The sequence below is a fragment of the Pocillopora damicornis genome, chromosome 4 (assembly GCF_964200805.1).
Source record: "Pocillopora damicornis chromosome 4, jaPocDami1.2, whole genome shotgun sequence".
In the NCBI taxonomy this organism is placed as follows: Eukaryota; Metazoa; Cnidaria; class Anthozoa; order Scleractinia; family Pocilloporidae; genus Pocillopora; species Pocillopora damicornis.
The window spans coordinates 10,231,797-10,251,334 of NC_142673.1; the positions used below are offsets into that span (position 1 = coordinate 10,231,797).

At 35.5% G+C, this 19,538-nt stretch overlaps 1 protein-coding gene across 3 annotated transcripts; it reads right to left on the bottom strand.

Moving 5' to 3' along the window:
• Positions 1 to 44: 44 nt before the first annotated feature.
• Positions 45 to 19,138, bottom strand: LOC113678232 (choline transporter-like protein 4). 3 transcript variants are annotated; one of them, XM_089202826.1, is made up of 30 exons: positions 18,928 to 19,138; positions 18,684 to 18,791; positions 17,818 to 17,850; positions 15,306 to 15,348; positions 14,551 to 14,624; positions 14,350 to 14,400; positions 13,954 to 13,981; positions 13,139 to 13,238; positions 12,457 to 12,552; positions 11,509 to 11,572; positions 10,841 to 10,952; positions 10,581 to 10,623; positions 10,378 to 10,418; positions 10,015 to 10,065; positions 9,108 to 9,169; positions 8,435 to 8,560; positions 8,016 to 8,115; positions 7,433 to 7,525; positions 6,528 to 6,627; positions 5,748 to 5,812; positions 4,610 to 4,739; positions 4,327 to 4,373; positions 3,729 to 3,823; positions 3,574 to 3,613; positions 3,249 to 3,318; positions 2,671 to 2,744; positions 2,046 to 2,116; positions 1,655 to 1,734; positions 1,284 to 1,368; positions 45 to 777 (listed from the first exon to the last, which is right to left on the bottom strand). In XM_089202826.1, the coding sequence occupies exons 2-30, from the start codon at positions 18,733 to 18,735 to the stop codon at positions 653 to 655; spliced, it is 2,151 nt and encodes a 716-aa protein (XP_089058952.1). In that variant the 5' UTR covers positions 18,736 to 18,791; positions 18,928 to 19,138; the 3' UTR covers positions 45 to 652. The 3 variants fall into 3 exon arrangements, with proteins under 3 accessions (XP_089058952.1, XP_089058953.1, XP_089058954.1); XM_089202827.1 differs by lacking the exons at positions 17,818 to 17,850; positions 18,684 to 18,791; positions 18,928 to 19,138 and adding an exon at positions 17,248 to 17,647; XM_089202828.1 differs by lacking the exons at positions 17,818 to 17,850; positions 18,684 to 18,791; positions 18,928 to 19,138 and adding an exon at positions 16,039 to 17,429.
• Between the last annotated feature and the right edge of the window lie 400 nt (positions 19,139 to 19,538).

The following is a 19,538-nucleotide window of genomic DNA, read 5'->3' on the forward strand; positions in this document are numbered from 1 at the left end:
AGTGAACATTCCCAGGATTCAAGACATTAACCAAAACGACTGAGTCTGACAAGAGTGGTTGCTTTAATTTTTCATTCCTTCTTCGAGTTGTTAGATTAGTATGGTCAGATACTCCCAAAGGACAGAAGGATTGAGTCTAATACATTAAGAGCTAGTGCTTTACTTTAGTACGAGGGTACACGTCATTATGGTAATTCTTAAATGCCTTTTATTAGCAATACAAAATTGAAAACTACCACTGACACAAACAATTTTGCTTAGAGAGGTAGGTGTGAACGTTACGCATTACAATTTCGATGACGTACGTTTAAGTTTTGGTCATATTCCTAATTTTCTGCGCACCCCCCACTTCACACAAAAAAAACTATTTCCAACAACAGCTTAACCTAGAATTATATTACATGCTGCCAGGCTCGAGTCAGTGACAAATATCCCCTGCATTTTGGCTCCCAGTCGTTCAAGACGCGACTGACTTTAAGTCAGAATCGGTTTACTGCACCTATTAGTCACATCAGGATTCCATGAACGATAGCTTTGTTAAGTACATAAAATCTAGAAAATAGATTCTGGATTGTTGTTTTCATATAGTAGTAATGAGGAAACTAAGAAATATCCAGAAAGTTGAAAAGTTTTTTGGGTGTAGTCCATTGGCTCACTTCCGACCTTCGTCATTCCCCTCCGGTGGCGGGCGGTTCTGTAGGTCCAGTATCCCTTTGAGTGAATCACTCATGAAGTAAGGCTTCTCAGCACTGCCATCATTCATCTTGATGTCTTCCACTAAAACGAATTGGATTTGAAACATAATCAGAGCATTTTCGTAAATATTGAAGGGGATAGCTCTTGAAAACTCGTTACGAACTCTGTGACAAGGATTTTAATTCCGGAGCGTCATGTGCTCTAAGCTTATAACCAGTTCCTGGTCCTTCCCTTCTCTAATTTTACGGCTTTCTTCCGCAAACACATCAAAAACACCACGATAACGACAAACTACGATACAATTCGATTTGGCAAAAGAAGAGTGATAATTCATCCGAAACTGCTCCCAGTATCATGATTTGAATGATTTGACTTAATGAGTGGAGGAAAACGTTAACTGGGTTCGCGATGACTGTTAAAACTTTGTTCACAATCCTTTGTGTCTGCTCGCCAACTTCTCTTGTTCGAACGGGCGACTGCATAGTTGTCTTCCTAGTTTCATTATGTTTTGTTTTCTCCGTCCATTAACACGTCAAGATCTATCTCCTGAAACGTTTTTTAAGTATTCTGGATTCTAGAATACTTACAGAAGCACAGGAATATGGTGTCGATTGCCATGTCATAGACATCGAAGAACAGGATGGCTACAGCGTAGGCAAAAATTACCATCACCTGAAATTAAATGGAAGCAAAAACAATAATTTTTTAAGTCGATGTGATGGTTTAGAATTCATATGTTAGCGACCGAGATTTCGGAGCTTCAAATTCACATTGAGAAACGTCTTGACAGTACTTCAAAGAAAGTCCAAAGCTACGGTGAGTTACTCTAAAAAGAACATTTAAACAAAAAACTTTCAGAAAAGTTTTAAGATTCCGTCTTCAAAAGGCACTTTTAGTATTTGTCAGTGTCCACTGCGAAATCCAGAGGATGACAAATGAATGCACTTAGTCTACTTACGATGGTTGGCACGACATCAAACTGAAGAGTGTCGGGATCATCTTTGCTTATTTTATCAAACCAAAAGAAACTGCAGACCGCTGAAAAATAACAATATGAAATAAACATTGTAACGCGATCTTGTGTCACTTTCTCACGGAACCAAAGTATTTAGGACTGACTGTGACTCACGTACAATTTTATTGTAACTCAAACACCATTCATTTGGGGCAAAGAACTGCTTCGTTGTTTAAAATGTGTTTCGGCGAGAGTAAAAAACGTTTCAGTGAAGCCTGACCGCAACCTGTCTTTCCATGCCCCACTTAGAGGATCATCGACATCAAGTAGTGGCTAGGACAATTTATTCGAGGATGATGACAATAATGTTAATCAGGCAGAAAAACTGACTCACCAACAATTCCAACCACTAACAGCTTGCCCATGAACAGAAGGAATGACGTCACACTGTTAACAGCTACCACCCTGAGAAAAAGTATCAATTATTACATTAGGACATTCTTACGGTAATATGAACCAGAAAATCCAGAAGAAGTATTGCGTGGTATAAAAGTCTAGAGAAATGTATGAAGCACATCAGTAACGAAAATACGCTGCATAACAGCCCCTTTGATAGTCAATTAAACTCAATTTTGTTAGTGAAAATGTAAGTAAGGAATATGTAAGATGAGTTTCCCATCTACAAATTTTTTAACACGCAGTTTTTTGGCAAAGTATGACCTTTTTTTGATTATGAAGGAAAGAATTGACACTCGTCACATTACGTTGAATTTCAATTGCATTGACCTCCACTTAAGTCTCTATCACTAAATAGCACACACACAAAAAAAAACAGTTCCAAGACAACCGACGTCTCTGTTTTAAAGCGAGAAAAAGTATGCCAGGAAACCTTTAATAAAAATGATTATTTTCGTACTGGTGGAAATAACATCATTGAGGAAATGTTCCACGCTTGATCTAATTTTGAAGAGAAAAGTCTGTACAGCTTGGAGGTGACCTATTGATGTAGTCTGTCTTACCTCAGAACATTCTCCAACAGGATCATGAAGGCTTCCTTTGCAGCACCGCAGAAATTCTTTCCTTTGATGGCAATCTTCATTAAACAACAGAATGTTTAATAAAAAGGAGTATGCATATTGGTCTAATCTTAACTTAATATGTTGTCTTTTCAAACCGCTGTCTTGTTATATAGTCTTCATTTTTTTTTTTCATTTCAACAAGTGATAGGCAATCTTGACACCAAATATTACGTTTGTTGAGGACAACGTAGATGGGTCAGAGGCAGTGAATCTTTGAAAATTAAATTTTAATCATACAGTCTTACCTGTCGCTTAAATCTGTTTAAGCATATCTTATCTTTAACTTTATATGTTCTTCTTCCATTTCGTATCATCACTCTCGTGTAGAGAGTGCAAGAGTCAAATTTTTTCGACTTCAAATATCCTTTCCGTTGCGAAAGACAACTCCAATACCATCGACGCATAAGTTTTACAATTCGCCATTTCGGATATATTTTTTATTCCATTCTGTCTGAGTTTTATTAGCTAACATTATACATTTGTGCAATACGATAGTGACTACTAATAATCCAACGTACTATGATGTAAGCATTCTTGTTGAGGAACTTCAGGCACTTTTCCAAACACCAGAAACAGCACTTGCAACAGCTACACAAAAAAAAATCATCACATTAAAAAATTTCCCTCCAGAAATTTACCAATTTGATGAGAAAAAGAAAGAGAAAACAAAAAAACCAATAAGCAGTCCTTTCTTTTCGTTCCCACGTAGAGAAAACGAAAAAAATAGTAATTATTTAAAGAAGTAACTAAGAACTTTACTCTAGAGAGGGAGACAATTTAGCGAGGGAACTAAACACATTTGAGTTTGACGGCAGTGAACTTGAAAATCAAGTGTATACTGACCACATAATGAACTTGACAATCTTGCTATCCTGGCCAGACTCTAAGATTTCAAAAAATATCAAAACACACCATTTTAGCCAAAGAGTGAGGTCTCACAAAACTGTGTGAGGAAAGCCAAAGAGTTATAAAGGAAGTTGTACGGTAATCAAACGTACCTTTAACTTTGCGATCAATGTACTCCAACACAGCTCTGATAAACTGGACAATGGCAATGATTGCAGCTCCGAAGGCCAAAGATCCAGTATGGTACCTGATAAAAAACATTGGTTTTTTTTTTGCTTTAGTAGACTGATTAAGCCTTAAAGCTACACTAGTATACTAAATAAAGGTTTATTCAAGAAATTGGCCAAAGAGGGCCCTCAATGGGCCCTTTCCTTTTATTTTAAGGGCCCTTTTTTAAGAAAGGGGCTCAAAGGAGGGGCACCCCAAAAATTTTGAATGTATTTTTAGAGTTAAAGAGAAAGACAGACAATTGAGATAGTTACAGGCTATATAGGAGCTATCAAATCAATCATGTTGTCAGTCATGGCTTCCAATTATTAATTTAAAAAAAAGTAGTATTTTTCCTTGGGCACGATTCCTTGCGCCCTTTAGACTTGCGGCATTTCTTTCACATTGCAGGAATCCCGTGAAGCCGTGCTCTAGAATAGACCCTACTACAATGTTGTTGACAATGGACATCTTAGTAACGCGGTAGTTTTCAGGTTCAAAACATATTGGACACTATCTTGTAGAAAGCAACATGAACATTACCTTATGGTGCGCCAGAACGATTTAAGGATTGGGAGTGAAGGAACATCCTAATAGCAAGGAAAAACAAATTCATGAACTGCATGAAACTGTCCAAGACAAATTTCTCTCTATCTGTACTAAGATCCGTTATGTTTCAAACTAAAGTGTTTCGACCACAAATTGACCTCAACCGTCACCAGTCTCAATAAGTTAAAAACCACACTTATAAACCTGCACCTATAATTCGGCTTCGTAATAAGTAAGGAGACAAATTTCATAAAAATGATTTAGCCAATATACTTACATCCGGCTTGTGGAAGGCAAAATACCATGAAGCAAATGCACCAGCCAGTGCACACTGACCAAGGGCAATGATAAAGTTCATGATCCACAACCACCCAAAGAAATGGTAAACTTGCATACGAAACAGATGTCTGTGAAAAGAAACTTGAATTAATGTTACTTTAAAAAACTACGTAGCCATAACAATAGACCACGAGCAGTCCCTTCTTTTTGGATTCATTACGAGCGCCTCACTCCAAGAGTGCCGCGCGGCGCACTAAAATCAATTTTTTTTTTCGCTGCTTTTTTTTCCTCGCGCGACGGACCTCTTTGAAAAGGAGAAACCGCTCGTAGTCTACCATAACATCACTACCCTATTCACTTGATCCAGTGCCCTAGTTGTGAAAAAACAGTTCGTGATCATATATCCGAGCATATAAGCCCCATAGAGAGGGAATGTTCGTAATATGGTAAATGTAAATGTGAAGAGCATTAACTATTTTCAACAATCACTTGTTAACTTTTCATTGTATGTGCGCCAAGGCATTTAATTGTTTTTCGCCAGTCAGATACAGGGGCGGCGTTCATCATATTTCCATAAACTGCGATACGAAAATGTGAAATGAAAGACACGTCTCGTTTTGGTGGAAAAATGGGATTACGCTTCGCACTAGGTCGCCCTATGTGTACTATAATTTAAATGTCCCTTTCCAGTCTGAATTTAAGGTAAAGAGCTGCATCGTTCGATATTTCAGGAAAAAAATCGTTTTTCAAGGAAAACAGACAAAGTTGTGTCGCATCAGTGTTTTAGGTTTATTTATCGAATAGCGCTGCATGGCAAGACGCAGTACTTGATCAAGAGCGATGTTTCACCAATTGAATACGGTATACCTAACATGTGAATAGTGCTCTTCTTGATCGCTTGTTGGCTATCTATGCGACGATAAAATATTTACAAAACAAAAAATGACAACACAGATCAGTGCGACAACAAGTTATAGTATTTTGCAACGTTAGTGACCTCAGCATTGGCAATAAGTTGATTAATAAGAATGTGGCAAATTCCAATAACTAAAACCAACTTTTTAAATGAAAATGTACACATTCAACACAAAACACAAGTAAACAGGTTAAGCCTAGTCGCAATCTCACACACTTACACATTTTCCTTATATCCAGCCATAACACAACTTGCACTAGTGTTGGGATGATCAGTTTCAAAAGTCTAAAAACGAGGAAAAACAAAAAATATAACGGTTACGAAATAAATTACTCAATTCCTCGTATTTCCAATCACACTTCAAACATAAATCGGTTAATTTTCTGAAAAGATTCATTGCTTGATTCAAAAACAATATTTAGAGCCACAAGTTTTCAGGACAGGGTGACTCTTCAAAGATTTGGGGGCTTGGGGTTAAATTCATCATTTACAGGTATCTATAACATGTTTAAAATAAACAACACACTACTTCCTACAATAATAGAAAGTACGAGAAGCTGACTGGCCCAAATGGTTGGTTAGAAACCCGGCTCAGGAGAAATCGAGATGTGTCTACCTCCTCCCTCTCCCTGCAAGAAAGGGGAACTAACAGCAAAACCTGAGGAAAGGCTGGGAGGTAATCTATTGTGGGCTAACAATCCATCCAGGAGAAGTACTGTGGTAGTACTCCGTATCCTGGTTGCTTAATTCTCTAACAACTGAAAAAGGTTATCTGTATTCTTACAAGCGAAAGAAGTCTATTACTTCAAGCATTTCGGTTTGTTTTTGTTTGTTTGTTTGTTTTTTGACTCCTTATCACTTCAAAAGTTATGGCTTGTTATTGAGATATGAAAACAATATTTAAAAGTGATGGAAGTGATAAAGATGAAGTTTTAAGTGGCTAATGTGCTAGACTGCAAACTAGTCAAAACTGATCTTTATCACTGACTGCATTTCTTACCTGTGGGTTACAGTTACTCTCGTTTGTTAAGTTGTATTTATCACCACCTGTGGGAACATCGATCACCTTATACTCAGGTATTCCATTGGTCACCAAATAACTACATATCAATTAAGGATCCTAACACCAGCAGCTCTTATAGGAAGCTATCCCTAACCGACATCAGTCTCCTACACAAAACTCTTTTTGTATGATACATGTAGTAACCAAGTACAAATTCAAGTGACCCGATATTGAGGCTTAGTTTGGAGACATAAAGTTCATTAGAGCAAATGCATTATGATAAAACCAACGTTAGAAAAGCATGATAACCTGTTGGTGTGATAAAATTTATGATAAAGATTAGCAGAGAAATGGCAATGATCTTCATTCTTTTGTGCAACATACAAAGTTAAAATATGGCTGTAATGTGGCTGTGGATGTGACAAGAGGCCACAGTGCTGACTGTGCATTGGTGTCAACTAATCATTTTCTAAGTCATTCAAACACAGTGAACTTGTATTGTAAAACAGAGCAATTTTCAATTGAGTATCAAAAGTAATTCAGCATTTCCTTAGCTTTTCTTTCCTTTGCTTTCTAATTGGTCAAGAAAATTCACTCTCTCAACCAATCAGATGCAAAACTGACACCAATCATGGCTTGGTTTACACGCTTCCTCACCCTTTAGGCAGTTCACTTGTTTTTATTATTAGTTCCCATTGGCTTTGTTCCTCTTCTGACTGGCCACTGGCCATTGTAATTACTTTGTTTTTTTATGACAATCAATAAAAAAGCACTCTATACTTGCCAGTAAAGGTGAAGCAAGTTATCACAAAGACACGAAAAAAGGCTTGTCTGATTACAGTAATTAAAATGCGGCCATTTGATCAGCTTTAGCTTTCCTGTCATTCCTATGTGAAGGATACACATTAACACCCAAAAACCAGGCAAACAGAGCAAGCTGGAGCAGCCATGGAATAATCGGAAAGAACAAAGATGTCTTGATTGCTGAAACAGCTCTTGAAATAACAAGTCAAAACAAAGAAATTACAACCAAAAGGAGATACAATGTAGCTAAGAGTACTTAAATCTATTTGTTATACAAAATAATAGACAAGATATATCAATTCAATGACAAGCAATATGATTTAAATGTAGAGTTTTGTAAAAACCTTGAGTTGCCTCCCAGTGAGGAAACTTTTTTGAATTTGGCCTGTATTTAGAGCCCTTCATCTTTTGATTTATCACAAGGGAAAATAACTCTTGACCCAGAATGAACTTTTCAAAATACTTAACTGACCCACACATCATTGAATAAATGCAGAAGTAACAGGGATAGAGGACCCATGAAACACATAGATATATCTTTACCACTACAAGATAAGTCTATGCCTAACTTTCTAGATTTGAGGCAGACATCTAAGAAATACTTTATGCTTCAAAAAAAGGATTCTTTGCAAGTGAAAGTGAAAACCAACCATTGGAATACAGATCCATTACTCAACATACTTGCTGGATTCCTTTATCATGGCAACAGCAATCTGGATTCTTTTGCGCAGGACAAGAACAATCAACAGGAGGATGACCAACAAAATAGTCAGGAAAATACCTGGCAATACATAACAACTTGATATCATATAAATACAGTCACAGACTTTCAGTAAGGGGTAATTCAAAGGGTAGAAGACAAGCAAAGTAAGAAATAGGGGAAAAGGGTGATATTGCAATTCCTGTTCTCCACATCTCTCTCAAATCAGTTACCTCTTACAAGTTGATCTCCAATAACTATTGTTCAATCATGCTTTCTGCTTAAACATTGTTCTACTGACTCAGAATCCAACAATGAGAGCACTGTTGATAACAATACTTACAGCCCTGCAAGCTTATGGTGATTATTGCAAGAAAAGAAAGGACAGCTGTTTGCTTACCAATGCCCAGCCAAGTGTCTTTTGACTGAGTGTATGTGTCCAAGTTCAGGGTAAATTTAAGCTCAAAGTCTTTACTAGTGCCAGAATCTTTTAAGAACTTGTACTTGCTGTAACAAAAGTACATCCCTGAATGGAGAAAAAAAAGTGTTGTCATTATTACAAGCAGATCCAGGAAAATGGGCTCCCCTTCCTTTGAAAGCAAATCATTGGTGGAGATTCTGTACTTCTTTGCCATAATTTATAAGGAGTGAATTTTTAGTCATTGAGTTTTTTTGTCAATCATAACCAACACTTTAATGGTTTAATTTGTGTTGTTGTTTTTTTTGTTTGTTTGTTTTTGTCTTTAGCACACACTTTATGCCATCGATACCATACTGAAATAAGGCTGTAGGATGTATTTTGAAACTAGAAGCAGAAATATGAGAAAATATAATAGTAATGAAATAATATAATTTCCTTATTCAATGGTTTAACATGTAATACAAGCAGACATTTTACTCAATGCCTGTACTTTACTTGCCCCAACAAAACCCAGAAAAGAGTGGCACAACCTGCAAAAATATCTTGGATCCATAATTAATGTTAAACCATTGTATAAGGTTTACATATAAACAAGTACATATACAAATACAAGTTCTGGGTACAATTAAACAAACTGAGATTAAAAATATACCATAAATAATCAAGGCAAAAACAGCAATGATGCTGAACCAGATGAGAGGGCCTGTTATCCATCTGTAAAAATAAAAAAAATACCTTCAACATCTTCAAATGCTTCAGGTCAGAAAATTTAATACTTGCAACACAAAAGTTGTAACATTTATCAGCCCTATCCTTACCCTCTGTAAAGTTCAAGGCCACTGTGATTTTTCAAATCACTATGCATTTTTCAAGACCAACATAACTTGGACTTTCTCCACCTCATATTTCACATCATTTTCTATGATTTTCTTTATAAATGAATTTAATCACTGATATCCATGAATGAACCTTAAAATAGTTTAAACCATTTCTGTTTGACTCCTTGGAAAATGATGTATCACATTAGCCATACCTGAGAGCCTGGTCTAAATTGTTTTTCCCTGCACATACAATTAATAAGATGAAACCCTGTTGGACAGGGCCCACACTTAAATGAACAACCATGAAACTCTCCAAATTGTACATTACAACGATAATTTTTTTCTCCCAAATTTATTTAAACGTTACCTTAAGACATATTCACACCAACATTTAACCAGCCCTAGCTAAAATTTATTAAGAATCATTTTTAATTGTATTCTGTTCTTATCTTTTTTGTGGTTCAGTGGCTTATTCCATCTAAGAGGTTAAACCTTGTTAGATAGGGCTTAAACTTGTCCAGACAGTAATTTCTGACTAACTACCTGACAACCATGGTCACCTCATGGACATTCATGGTTAATAATAATAATGGTAGTAATAGTAGTAATAATAACAATAAGTAAAAGAATGATAACAGTAGTAACAATAATGATTATGATTTCCTTATCAGTATCATAACAATGATAATAATGAAACAAATAATATCACTGTGAAACATCATCTGACTAAAGTAATACCTTGTGATGAGAATGTAGATAAATGCAAGTACTAAAACCAGTATCATCCCTCTGAAAGAAAAACATATTATTCAACATATATATTTTTAAAGCTTGTTTGTCAAATTGGATACAATAAATATCACCATTAAATAACAAACTAAATTATATTTAACAATCATGATACCAACATGTCTATCAAAACTGATGATAACGTATAAATTCAATTTGGTTTTATATTTTCAATTGCAACAAATTACAGCTTGATGTAGCAGTTAAAAGTAACCCATGATCACACTTGCACCTGAACTAGTAAAAGGAGGTATTGGAAAAAGAATCATCATTGACATACAACATATTACACATTGGAAATGTTTGACTCACATTAACAACCAGTGCCATACAGCTTTAATGTCCTCAAATATCTAAACAAATAATAAAAAGACAAAACAGAACAAACTTACAACCTACGATTACCTTAAAACAAAATAATAAAATTATAATAATAATAATAATAATAATATTAAAAAAACAGTTATTATTGAAAAGCTAATTTTTATCCTCTATATTGACAAACATGTACATACCGACATTCCAAAATTTTGTGCATTTAAAAGAAATTGAAGGCCTCTGAAAATAAAAAAAACATGGAAAATGATAGTTTAGAGTGAAGCTACAAACAATTACAATAATTTGAAATGTTTTGTCAGAGCGGTACTTTCTTGTGCATAAAAAATGAAGTCTTGAAAGATGGTATTTATGAAAACAAATCACTTGAAATAATGAGTTCAAGAAATGCTGGTAATACCACAAGGGAAATAATCATTGATATAAACTGTGAACTCACTTTAATCCAGCTTCAATGACTGATTTGGTTATGTTATTTCCAGCAAGATTTGTTATGAATGAGCTGTTGACAAGCAAGTCAGTTGCCAAGGTTGGTATGCATCGATACAAAACTATAAACAGATGTAAAATCACAAGAATCAGTGGTATCTGAAGTAAAGCTCACAGAACTAATGCCATTTTAAACATTCCTAAATGTAACCAAAACATAGCAAGACAACGTAGGGACATGAGTTTCAACCTTTCAACTCCTATGTGTGAATAAGACCTTTTAAGAATTTTCCTTATAATATCAATGCAATATCAAGCAGACAAGTGATAAGAATAAAGAAAATTGTACATTAGGGGATTTTTAGTCCATCCAATACCACATTCTCTGAACTTATATCAAACTTGTATCACAATTTTATAGCAGACAAGAAGGAGAATTACCAATGAGATCTTGGAAGTGAAATGGCTAAGTTAAGTTTATCCTCACAATTAATTCCAGTTGAAGAAGTTATTTCTTGAGTACAAGAGACATTTTAATGGGTTCTTTGTGGAATTGATTACAAAATTAATACTACTATTCAAATAAGTTTCTATTGAAATGTGGAAGATAGGTGCTTTGGGATGTATAACTTATTGCAGCTTTGGACCAACTGGAATATGCCCGGTAAGTGAACTAACCTGGCTTTGAAGCCAAATAGTATGGTGCACATTTTCCTTGTAGGACCAATTCTTTTCTGTTGCTCTGTAAAAATTATGATCATAAAATAAGAACCAGTTTGATTACCACAACAAAATAACAGAGTTATTCCTTACAAAGACAGACATTAAATATATCTCAGTTGTATAGGTGGGTGTCCAATGGCCCAGTCACAATTTGTGCATTTTGAAAAATTAGGTTAAATTTGTTTGCTAAGTTAATTGCTCTTTACCAATCCATATACAGTTTGATTTTCCTTATAATGATGGTGATTCAACATGCCCAAAGAAATCTATCCTCATTAGGCAAACATAGCTTATTTTCATTAACAGAAAAAGGATTAATTATGATTACACCACAATTTATTGAAGAGATTTATTAGGACTATCTTCTCTCCAAGAGCTGGCTCAACCTGCCATCCTTTGGTCAGTTTCCTGCATCAGTCAATACCAGTGATTTATTACTGATCAGGAAAAGAGGCCCATGTTTGCCATCTTTCAAAAAGGAGTAAATTCAGGGTTCCAATCAGTGGCAGATCCATACCTTGAGAGGCCACAATTTTGGTCCAAAAACAAAGGCTGACACACCCAGATCCAATTGCATAATGCAAATAGATCTACAAAGGGCAGAGAATTATCTCCACATACATGTATAATACTTGAAATACTTATCCCATTAGCCATGGGATAATTCAAAAGTGGTCTCTCAATATTCAAATGAGGATAAATAGTTCTTAGGAGCTATGCAATTTATTCTATATTTCCAGACTAACTACTGATGATAATCTTAATCTAAATTTAAAAAATCATCAGCCCAATTTTGCTATACAAGATACATGTCCTATAATCTTTCTTCAACAGTCTCTGGAATAAAAAGTTAAGTTAACAATTTCAAAACTTATAATTTTTTTTGTGTTTTTGTAACATTACCTTGGTAACAGTCTCAACTCCTTCTTTGCAGACCATATCACTTGGTTCTGGGTCATACCCTAGCTGATTATCCTCTGGACAAGATTTAACACAAACCTACCAAATGGACAGAAAGGATCATAAAAAATACGAAATAATTAAGACTTGTTGACAAGTAATGATTTTACTCTTTGAGAGGACTGTACACGTTTATCTTGTAAGTCAAAATTATTTCACTTAAGCTCAATATGTATGTTTAAGGACTACAGCACTGTTCTTGGAACAAAGGAAAAATTGTTCAAGTTACTTTTGATTAAAACATTTTAACATCAAGTTATAATAAACCATAATATTTTTATGAGCAACCAAAAGACTAAGAAGTTTCCAACAGACATCTCCCTCTCACTCATTATTGCTATGATTATGACTGTTTTGTTCGAACCAGAGCACTAATGGATCGAGTGTACTATAGGTAGTATCAGACATATTTCTCCTTTAACCATTAACACCCTAACATCAGTATGCATATTCTCCACACTTGTCTCTATGCATTTCCTAAGGTGCTGTCGAGGAGAATAATTGTAGCAATCAAGAGCTGCTTTAGTTGGTATTGTAAGGAGAAATTAGATGCTAGTCACTTTAAGAAGTTAAAGGGTTAAGAAAAACCCTTAGGCTGATGAACAGTAAGTTGTACAACAATCACCTGTGGAGTGGGACATGAAGGAACTGTAACATATTTGGTAAAGTCTCCACCCTTTGTGGCACAAGTACTGATGTCAAAGAACAGCAGATATTTTTTATCCCTAGAAAGAGAAGATAGAAGAAAAGAGGGAGTCAAAAAATTGAAGAGTGTGTATTGGAAAAAACTTTTGATCAAAGCACTTAAATTAAAGGCAATTAACATGAGCTTATATCTAATATTGAATTTCCATTCATTTTGGGTGAGACTGTCAACTTTTAAAGCTACTTTGTTGAGGGAATGGTTAGCAACAGAACATCATAACTAATGATTTTTCAACAAAATGGTTCAAAACATTTAGTCCAGGCTACAGCTCAACAATTACAGTAAGACATATTTGCCGTCTCCGTGGTGCATTCTGGTACCATGTTTTGTTGAAAGTCAAAAAGGTAAAAGAGTTAGGGGGAAGGGGGGGGGGGGTGTCTCACATCTCACAGGTACCAAACCACAACAAAATTCAGATAAAGCAAGTGCAAGTCTCCTTTCAAAACTTGCCTCGTGTTGCTGAAACAATTTTTCTATCAATTTTCAGCTACAAAAAACCTTCAAGCCAAAAGTGTAGTTCTGTCAAGGCCACAAATATAAAGAAAGATATCTTTCACATTTTTCCATCTCCCCTTAAGAAAATAGTATGAGAGCTGACAAATGGAATGAACTGGCTAATAACTACCCAACAATTATTAAAAGGTTAATTTCCAAGACATTCTAGTCTTCTAACCTTGTCTTCTAATGAGTGACATTCTCACCCTACACACAATACACTTCATTCATTAACTTACACATAGTTATCTTTTCCACAAATGTTTCCTGCAAAAGAGTAATTCCAAGACATAGTTTCACATCATCTCCAGAAGAATAATCATTCTACAGCATTATACTTGTACTTGGTGCAAAAGTCGATGTAAAGAATCTTGTTATATTATTTTACGTGTTGACTAATGTGTTATTGATAGTGATAATGATGATAACAGGTACATGTTTGATCCACCACCCATGGCTTAAGCTCTAGATGAAAATTAAAACTTTTATATAAAGAATCTTGTTATATTATTTTACATGTTGACTAATGCGTTATTGATAGTGATGATGATGATAACAGGTGCATGTTTGATCCACCACCCATGGCTTCAGCTCTAGATGAAAATTAAAATTTCATTTCTTGAGCACTCAAATACCTTGCGAATCTTGTGGCAACAGAAGTCTATCAGGATCTCCTTCTTTGAAAGCTATAGAGTGTAAACGTAAAGAACAAAATTTAGAATTTGCAAATTTTTTTGTATAACAGGTCTTTATGTCAAAACACATGGATAAATATATGATGAAAAACCATTACAACTCCAACAGTAAAACTGAAAACTTTTCCACTCCATGCTTACCAATAATTCCTACAACAACCATGCCAACAATATATGCCACAAACAGAATACAGCAGGGAATGTCTGTGCATGACCTACACAAAACATCAGATAACAAAAGAGTTCTTAAAGTTAGATTTGAGGAATAATCAGGGTTTATGGACATAATTAGATATTCCTACCCTCAGAAATATAAGGACAAGGGTTTAAGCTCCTTATTCTTGCACCTTATGAAGCAATATGTTAAAAAAAAACCAGCCATTTCATGGTGCTTTTCAAAACTATCATGCAATGCAGGCCATCCTTTCTTTATTCGCATACAGACCAGGAGTGTGACATGACAATAACCAACACTGAATTTTGAACCCAGGATAACAAATATCATTAAACCCTTTACCTATTTTGCATCTATTCTGCTGATAAGGAGATATATAAATTTGTGCATGTGATAAAATTTCCTATATGAAGAACTTAAACATCTTCTATTAATTCACTGGAGCTAAGCATTATGAAACAAAATGCACAGTATGTATTTTCCACTGGGTTGTGGTTTGTTTTGTTCTCCTTTTTGGAAAATGTCTTTAAAAAAACTTTGCTGCAGGGTGTGTGCTTCTTCTCAGTTACCCAACACTTCAAAATTTGTCAGGGGTTACAATGTTGCCACCACCCAAGTGACCTCTGTAAAATGGACAACTCCATCACGTCAACATAACCCTCTGTCCCATCAGTGTCCATATTAGAGAGGTCCAACTCTATATCATTACAACTCTAAATACCTGTCTGAGATGGGTCCTTTGAATGTAGTTTTGTTTTTCTTTCCTTTAAAAGAGGGATTCAAAATGTTGGATTAAAATAAAGCAATATTCTTTACATGTGGAAAACATTGGACAGTTGTAGGAAATTTAAGAATATGGTTTTAACATTAACTTGTATACACAAATATTCAGCATCTGTTCATTTCATGTAAATTAACTTACTTTAAACTGACAAATAATTTTAAAAATAAAGAATTCACTGCCATATACCAGTTCATAATAAAAGTGAAATAAATTAAAGGAAAGTGTGACCTGCATAGCAAGTAGAACTCTAATTTTCAGGATTTGACAGACAATTTATGCACAAATGCCGCCATTGTGGCCTTTAATCACTTTAATTTGATGAAGTGACTTTCCCTTCAGATAAATCAACTTCAAATTTTATCTTGAAAGTCATGTGGTAGTGAAAATGGTGATATCAGTCTGTAGGAAAGAATGACTGTGTGTGCTTTAGGGGGATAACTGACTATCAGAAGCTTATCCAGATGGCATAACCAACACAGACGAAAAAAACATTGAATAATTATAAATATTATAGCATTTTGGTCTCAAAAATATTATTAAACCATAAAAAGTCCTTCAGTTCAAGACTGAAAGAAAAAAATCCTGCATTTACGTGAATACTTAAAGGTCATTTGACCGCGTTTTGTTTTTTTAGGAAACGAATCTCTTGAAAGTAACAATGGACACTCACGTCATTATCATTTAGACTACATCATGCAGAAAACTCCCTTCATCAAGAACCCACTCAACAAAGGTCTGATCTGAAAGGAAGCTTTTAACAAAACCTAACCGCAATTCATAATAAAAGTGGACAAATACAGATGAGAACAAGAAGAGCCCGCTATCTGACATCCTGCACAGGTGTTGACAAATGTTTATGATCCTGAAGTTGTTCAATTAACTGGCTTGAATTTTCATATCAGCGAAAACTACCAAAATCTATCTTTCTAGGCTCTGAAAACACATTCGTGACCATAACTAATGACCGATGTTGAAATTCGAATTTTTCCTCTCGCTTTCAGTGAAATTTTGAACAGCTATACTTTGCTCAGAAGAGTACAAAAAGAGCGCTTCTCCATCATCGCTTTTTATCTCAATCATACAAATTCCAAATAGGAGGTGCTACTCGGTTTGGTTACCAAGAACAATATGAAAATATTTGCTTATGAACCACCTCAAAGACACCCGCAATAAACTCCCTCTAAATCCTAACTTTAGTGGGGGCGCGTTCAGGTATTCTTATATTGACAAATTCCAAGTTTCGATCAGAATCTATATTACTGACAAATAAATCAATCGCACATCTTTCCTGAAAGACGGTTCAAGTCAGGATAACGACAACATTATCACCAGCAAAATGCGTTAAAAACAAGACATGTTGAATAAATTACGTGACCGACTGCCAAACTAAAATGGCGTAATAAATTGAAAACAACAGTGTACATGAACCAGTGAGTTGTAAACTATGACCTGTTCAAATAAACAGCACCCATTGAGGTAATGCGGTTATCATACAGCAAATAGCGGTGAACAAGTTTAAAGTTCATGATTTTCGCCAGAGGTAAACATGTTTTCGCTGACCGAGAAGGCGAATTTAGTCCGCGGGTCAAGTTCTAACACGCCTGACACGTTTTTTCGTTCAGTTGTAAACCATCTCGAAGACTAACGTTTGCAAGAACCTGCGACGTTTCGTTCAGCTAAAAAACCAACGCATTTTGCATCTGAAATGTAATTTTGGATATTCTCTTTCCTTTACACGATACGCCACGGTTGCGAAAATAAGTCAGAAAACAAAACCAAAGTGTACATTTCTTTTCAATCAGCAGATTAACAGTAACAAGCCTGTTTCTCTTCTAAGATTCTTTGAACTACAACAACCCCACGTGTCGCAAATGCTTACCGTCTTCTTCGTCCGCCATTTCCAAGACACACTTTACGAATCAAATTGTGAATAAATTATGTATAAACCACTTCGGACAAAATCTTTTGAAAAACTGAGCAGCTTTCTCTGCTCGGCTTTTTTTCCACGTCACGTCTCCCAGATCCGTCGAAGTCCTTCCTGGACAACGAGCCAATATATTTGCATTTGAATAAAAATCGCCAGGCGTTATAACAGTTCTTTAGCGCTTCAGGAAAGTCCCTTGCGTGACACAAGATTTCCATTTCCCTCACGCAAGATTGACATAAGATTATAACCCTTCAAGTCAACACTTTCATAATGCTTCCTCCAGTTTTTCTGTTTTGTTTTGTTTTGTTTTTTTGTTTGTTTTGAAGGAACTCTTTTCAACCCTGGAAATGATAGCTTAGATTACAGATATCAATTTAAATTGTTTGCCGTGAACAAATGCAGATCAACCGACTTTCTCTACCACCTGTCTCTCCCACGCATTCCCTTCGTTACACCTTGAAAATCCCATAACCAATTTAAAGTAAAACAAATTATTATTATTATTATTACACTTATAATTACCGTTTACGTCAGCTAGAAGTTTCAAGTTTTCGGCTGCAGATAGAGAACAAATTATCAATATTCAATAGATTCAATCATTGATCAGTAAACAAATTAAAATACGAAAATAGTTAGACTTAAACCCTTCTGGGATGGTAAATTATGTGACAAAATTAATTGCTGTCTTTCAAGTGTGTCAAGCGCGAAATTTACATTTCGGTCTGTTGATTGCTCATTTTTTTACGCTTTCGGGAGAGCTTTACAGAACAGCACTAGAAGCATCTAAACAGATAAGCACTTTCTGTTAATGGGAAGTTAATAAATGTTGTAAAAATACCCTGAATCAACCACCAGGAGCTCTAATGATTGCTAATGTGTTGATATCAGAAACATCACTTCGCTATAAAAATGCATTTCCGTTTCAATGATATTAGTGAATATTTAATTCTTTGGTTAAGCTTTGGTTAAGCTTTACCACTTCTTCCGCTGAGTTTCGGAATTTAAATCAAGGTAATTCACAAGAAAAGTAAATCGTACAATTTTCGCTCCTAAGAAGCTTTGACGTCTCAGATATTTGCCCATGTCTGTTGGCGTTGCTTAAATCTTACTGAATTCGTTTCTAATTGTGCACGCAAGCATTGTAACCATTGCCGAATAAATGTTTTTCAAGAGAGTATAAGAACAGGGTGACGTTGCACAAGTTCTGTGCTTTACGACAGCCTGTACTCAATAACAGTACAAAAACTGAGCTGACGAGAATTTATCGTTGCACATATGAAAGCAGAACCATTGAACCATAGAATGACAAACGAACGCCCCAGTGAGAATAAAGGAGAGAAAATCTTGAAAGAGTCCGAAAGAAATGTGTAAATTTAAAGACTTCTTACCCTTTGGATCGTCTTGTACTTTATTTCCATTTCCTTGGGCGGAAGACGCCATCGTTGTACAACCGATGTGTCGCTAATCACGAGGGTCAACTGGGCTGATCAATTATGCTGTGCATAAATTTCCAGGATAAATGTAATTCAACCAATCACTTAAAACTTATTGTTTCAGATAAATAGTTCATGAGAATTATTTCGCTCCCAAAAGATCTTTGATTTGTTTAAAGCAAACACAATGACATCTTACAGTCAGGTTTTGTGGACTTCGCAAAACAAACTCTCTTTCGATTTCTCCCTCGTAGTCTTCAGAACAGGGATCACACTTCACGCACCAGTGGGTCATAAGTGCGCCAATAATAACGACGCTTATCAATTTTATGTACATTAGCATCGTTCTCATACGAAAAACACAGTAGGCGTCAATTGGGTAGTTTTTTAACGATACGCAGGAATATCGCAATCTGATTGGCCAAAATTTGCCGTCGTCGATGAGAGTACTAACAACGCCGTTCGCTCTAACGTGTCACGCAATGGTCACGCACTGAAAGCATCGCTTTATTTGACGTTGATATTTTGGCAAAAGCAAATCGACAATGGTTAACGTGGTATGTACTCTTATCAACAACAATATTCATCAACACAGTGGTCAAAATTTGTTGCAAACTAACGAGGGAGAACATTTGACCACTGTGATGACGAATGCTAAACCACTGTCGAATTGTCTAGTTGCTAGAGTCCTGGTAGAGTTCTTCGAAACAATGATCAGAATGCTTCTAAGGCAGGCAGTTCCAGTTGCTTTAATTATAACTAACGCTGCAAATAGTTTCTAAAATATTTTCAAAATTGAGGCGCAGATGT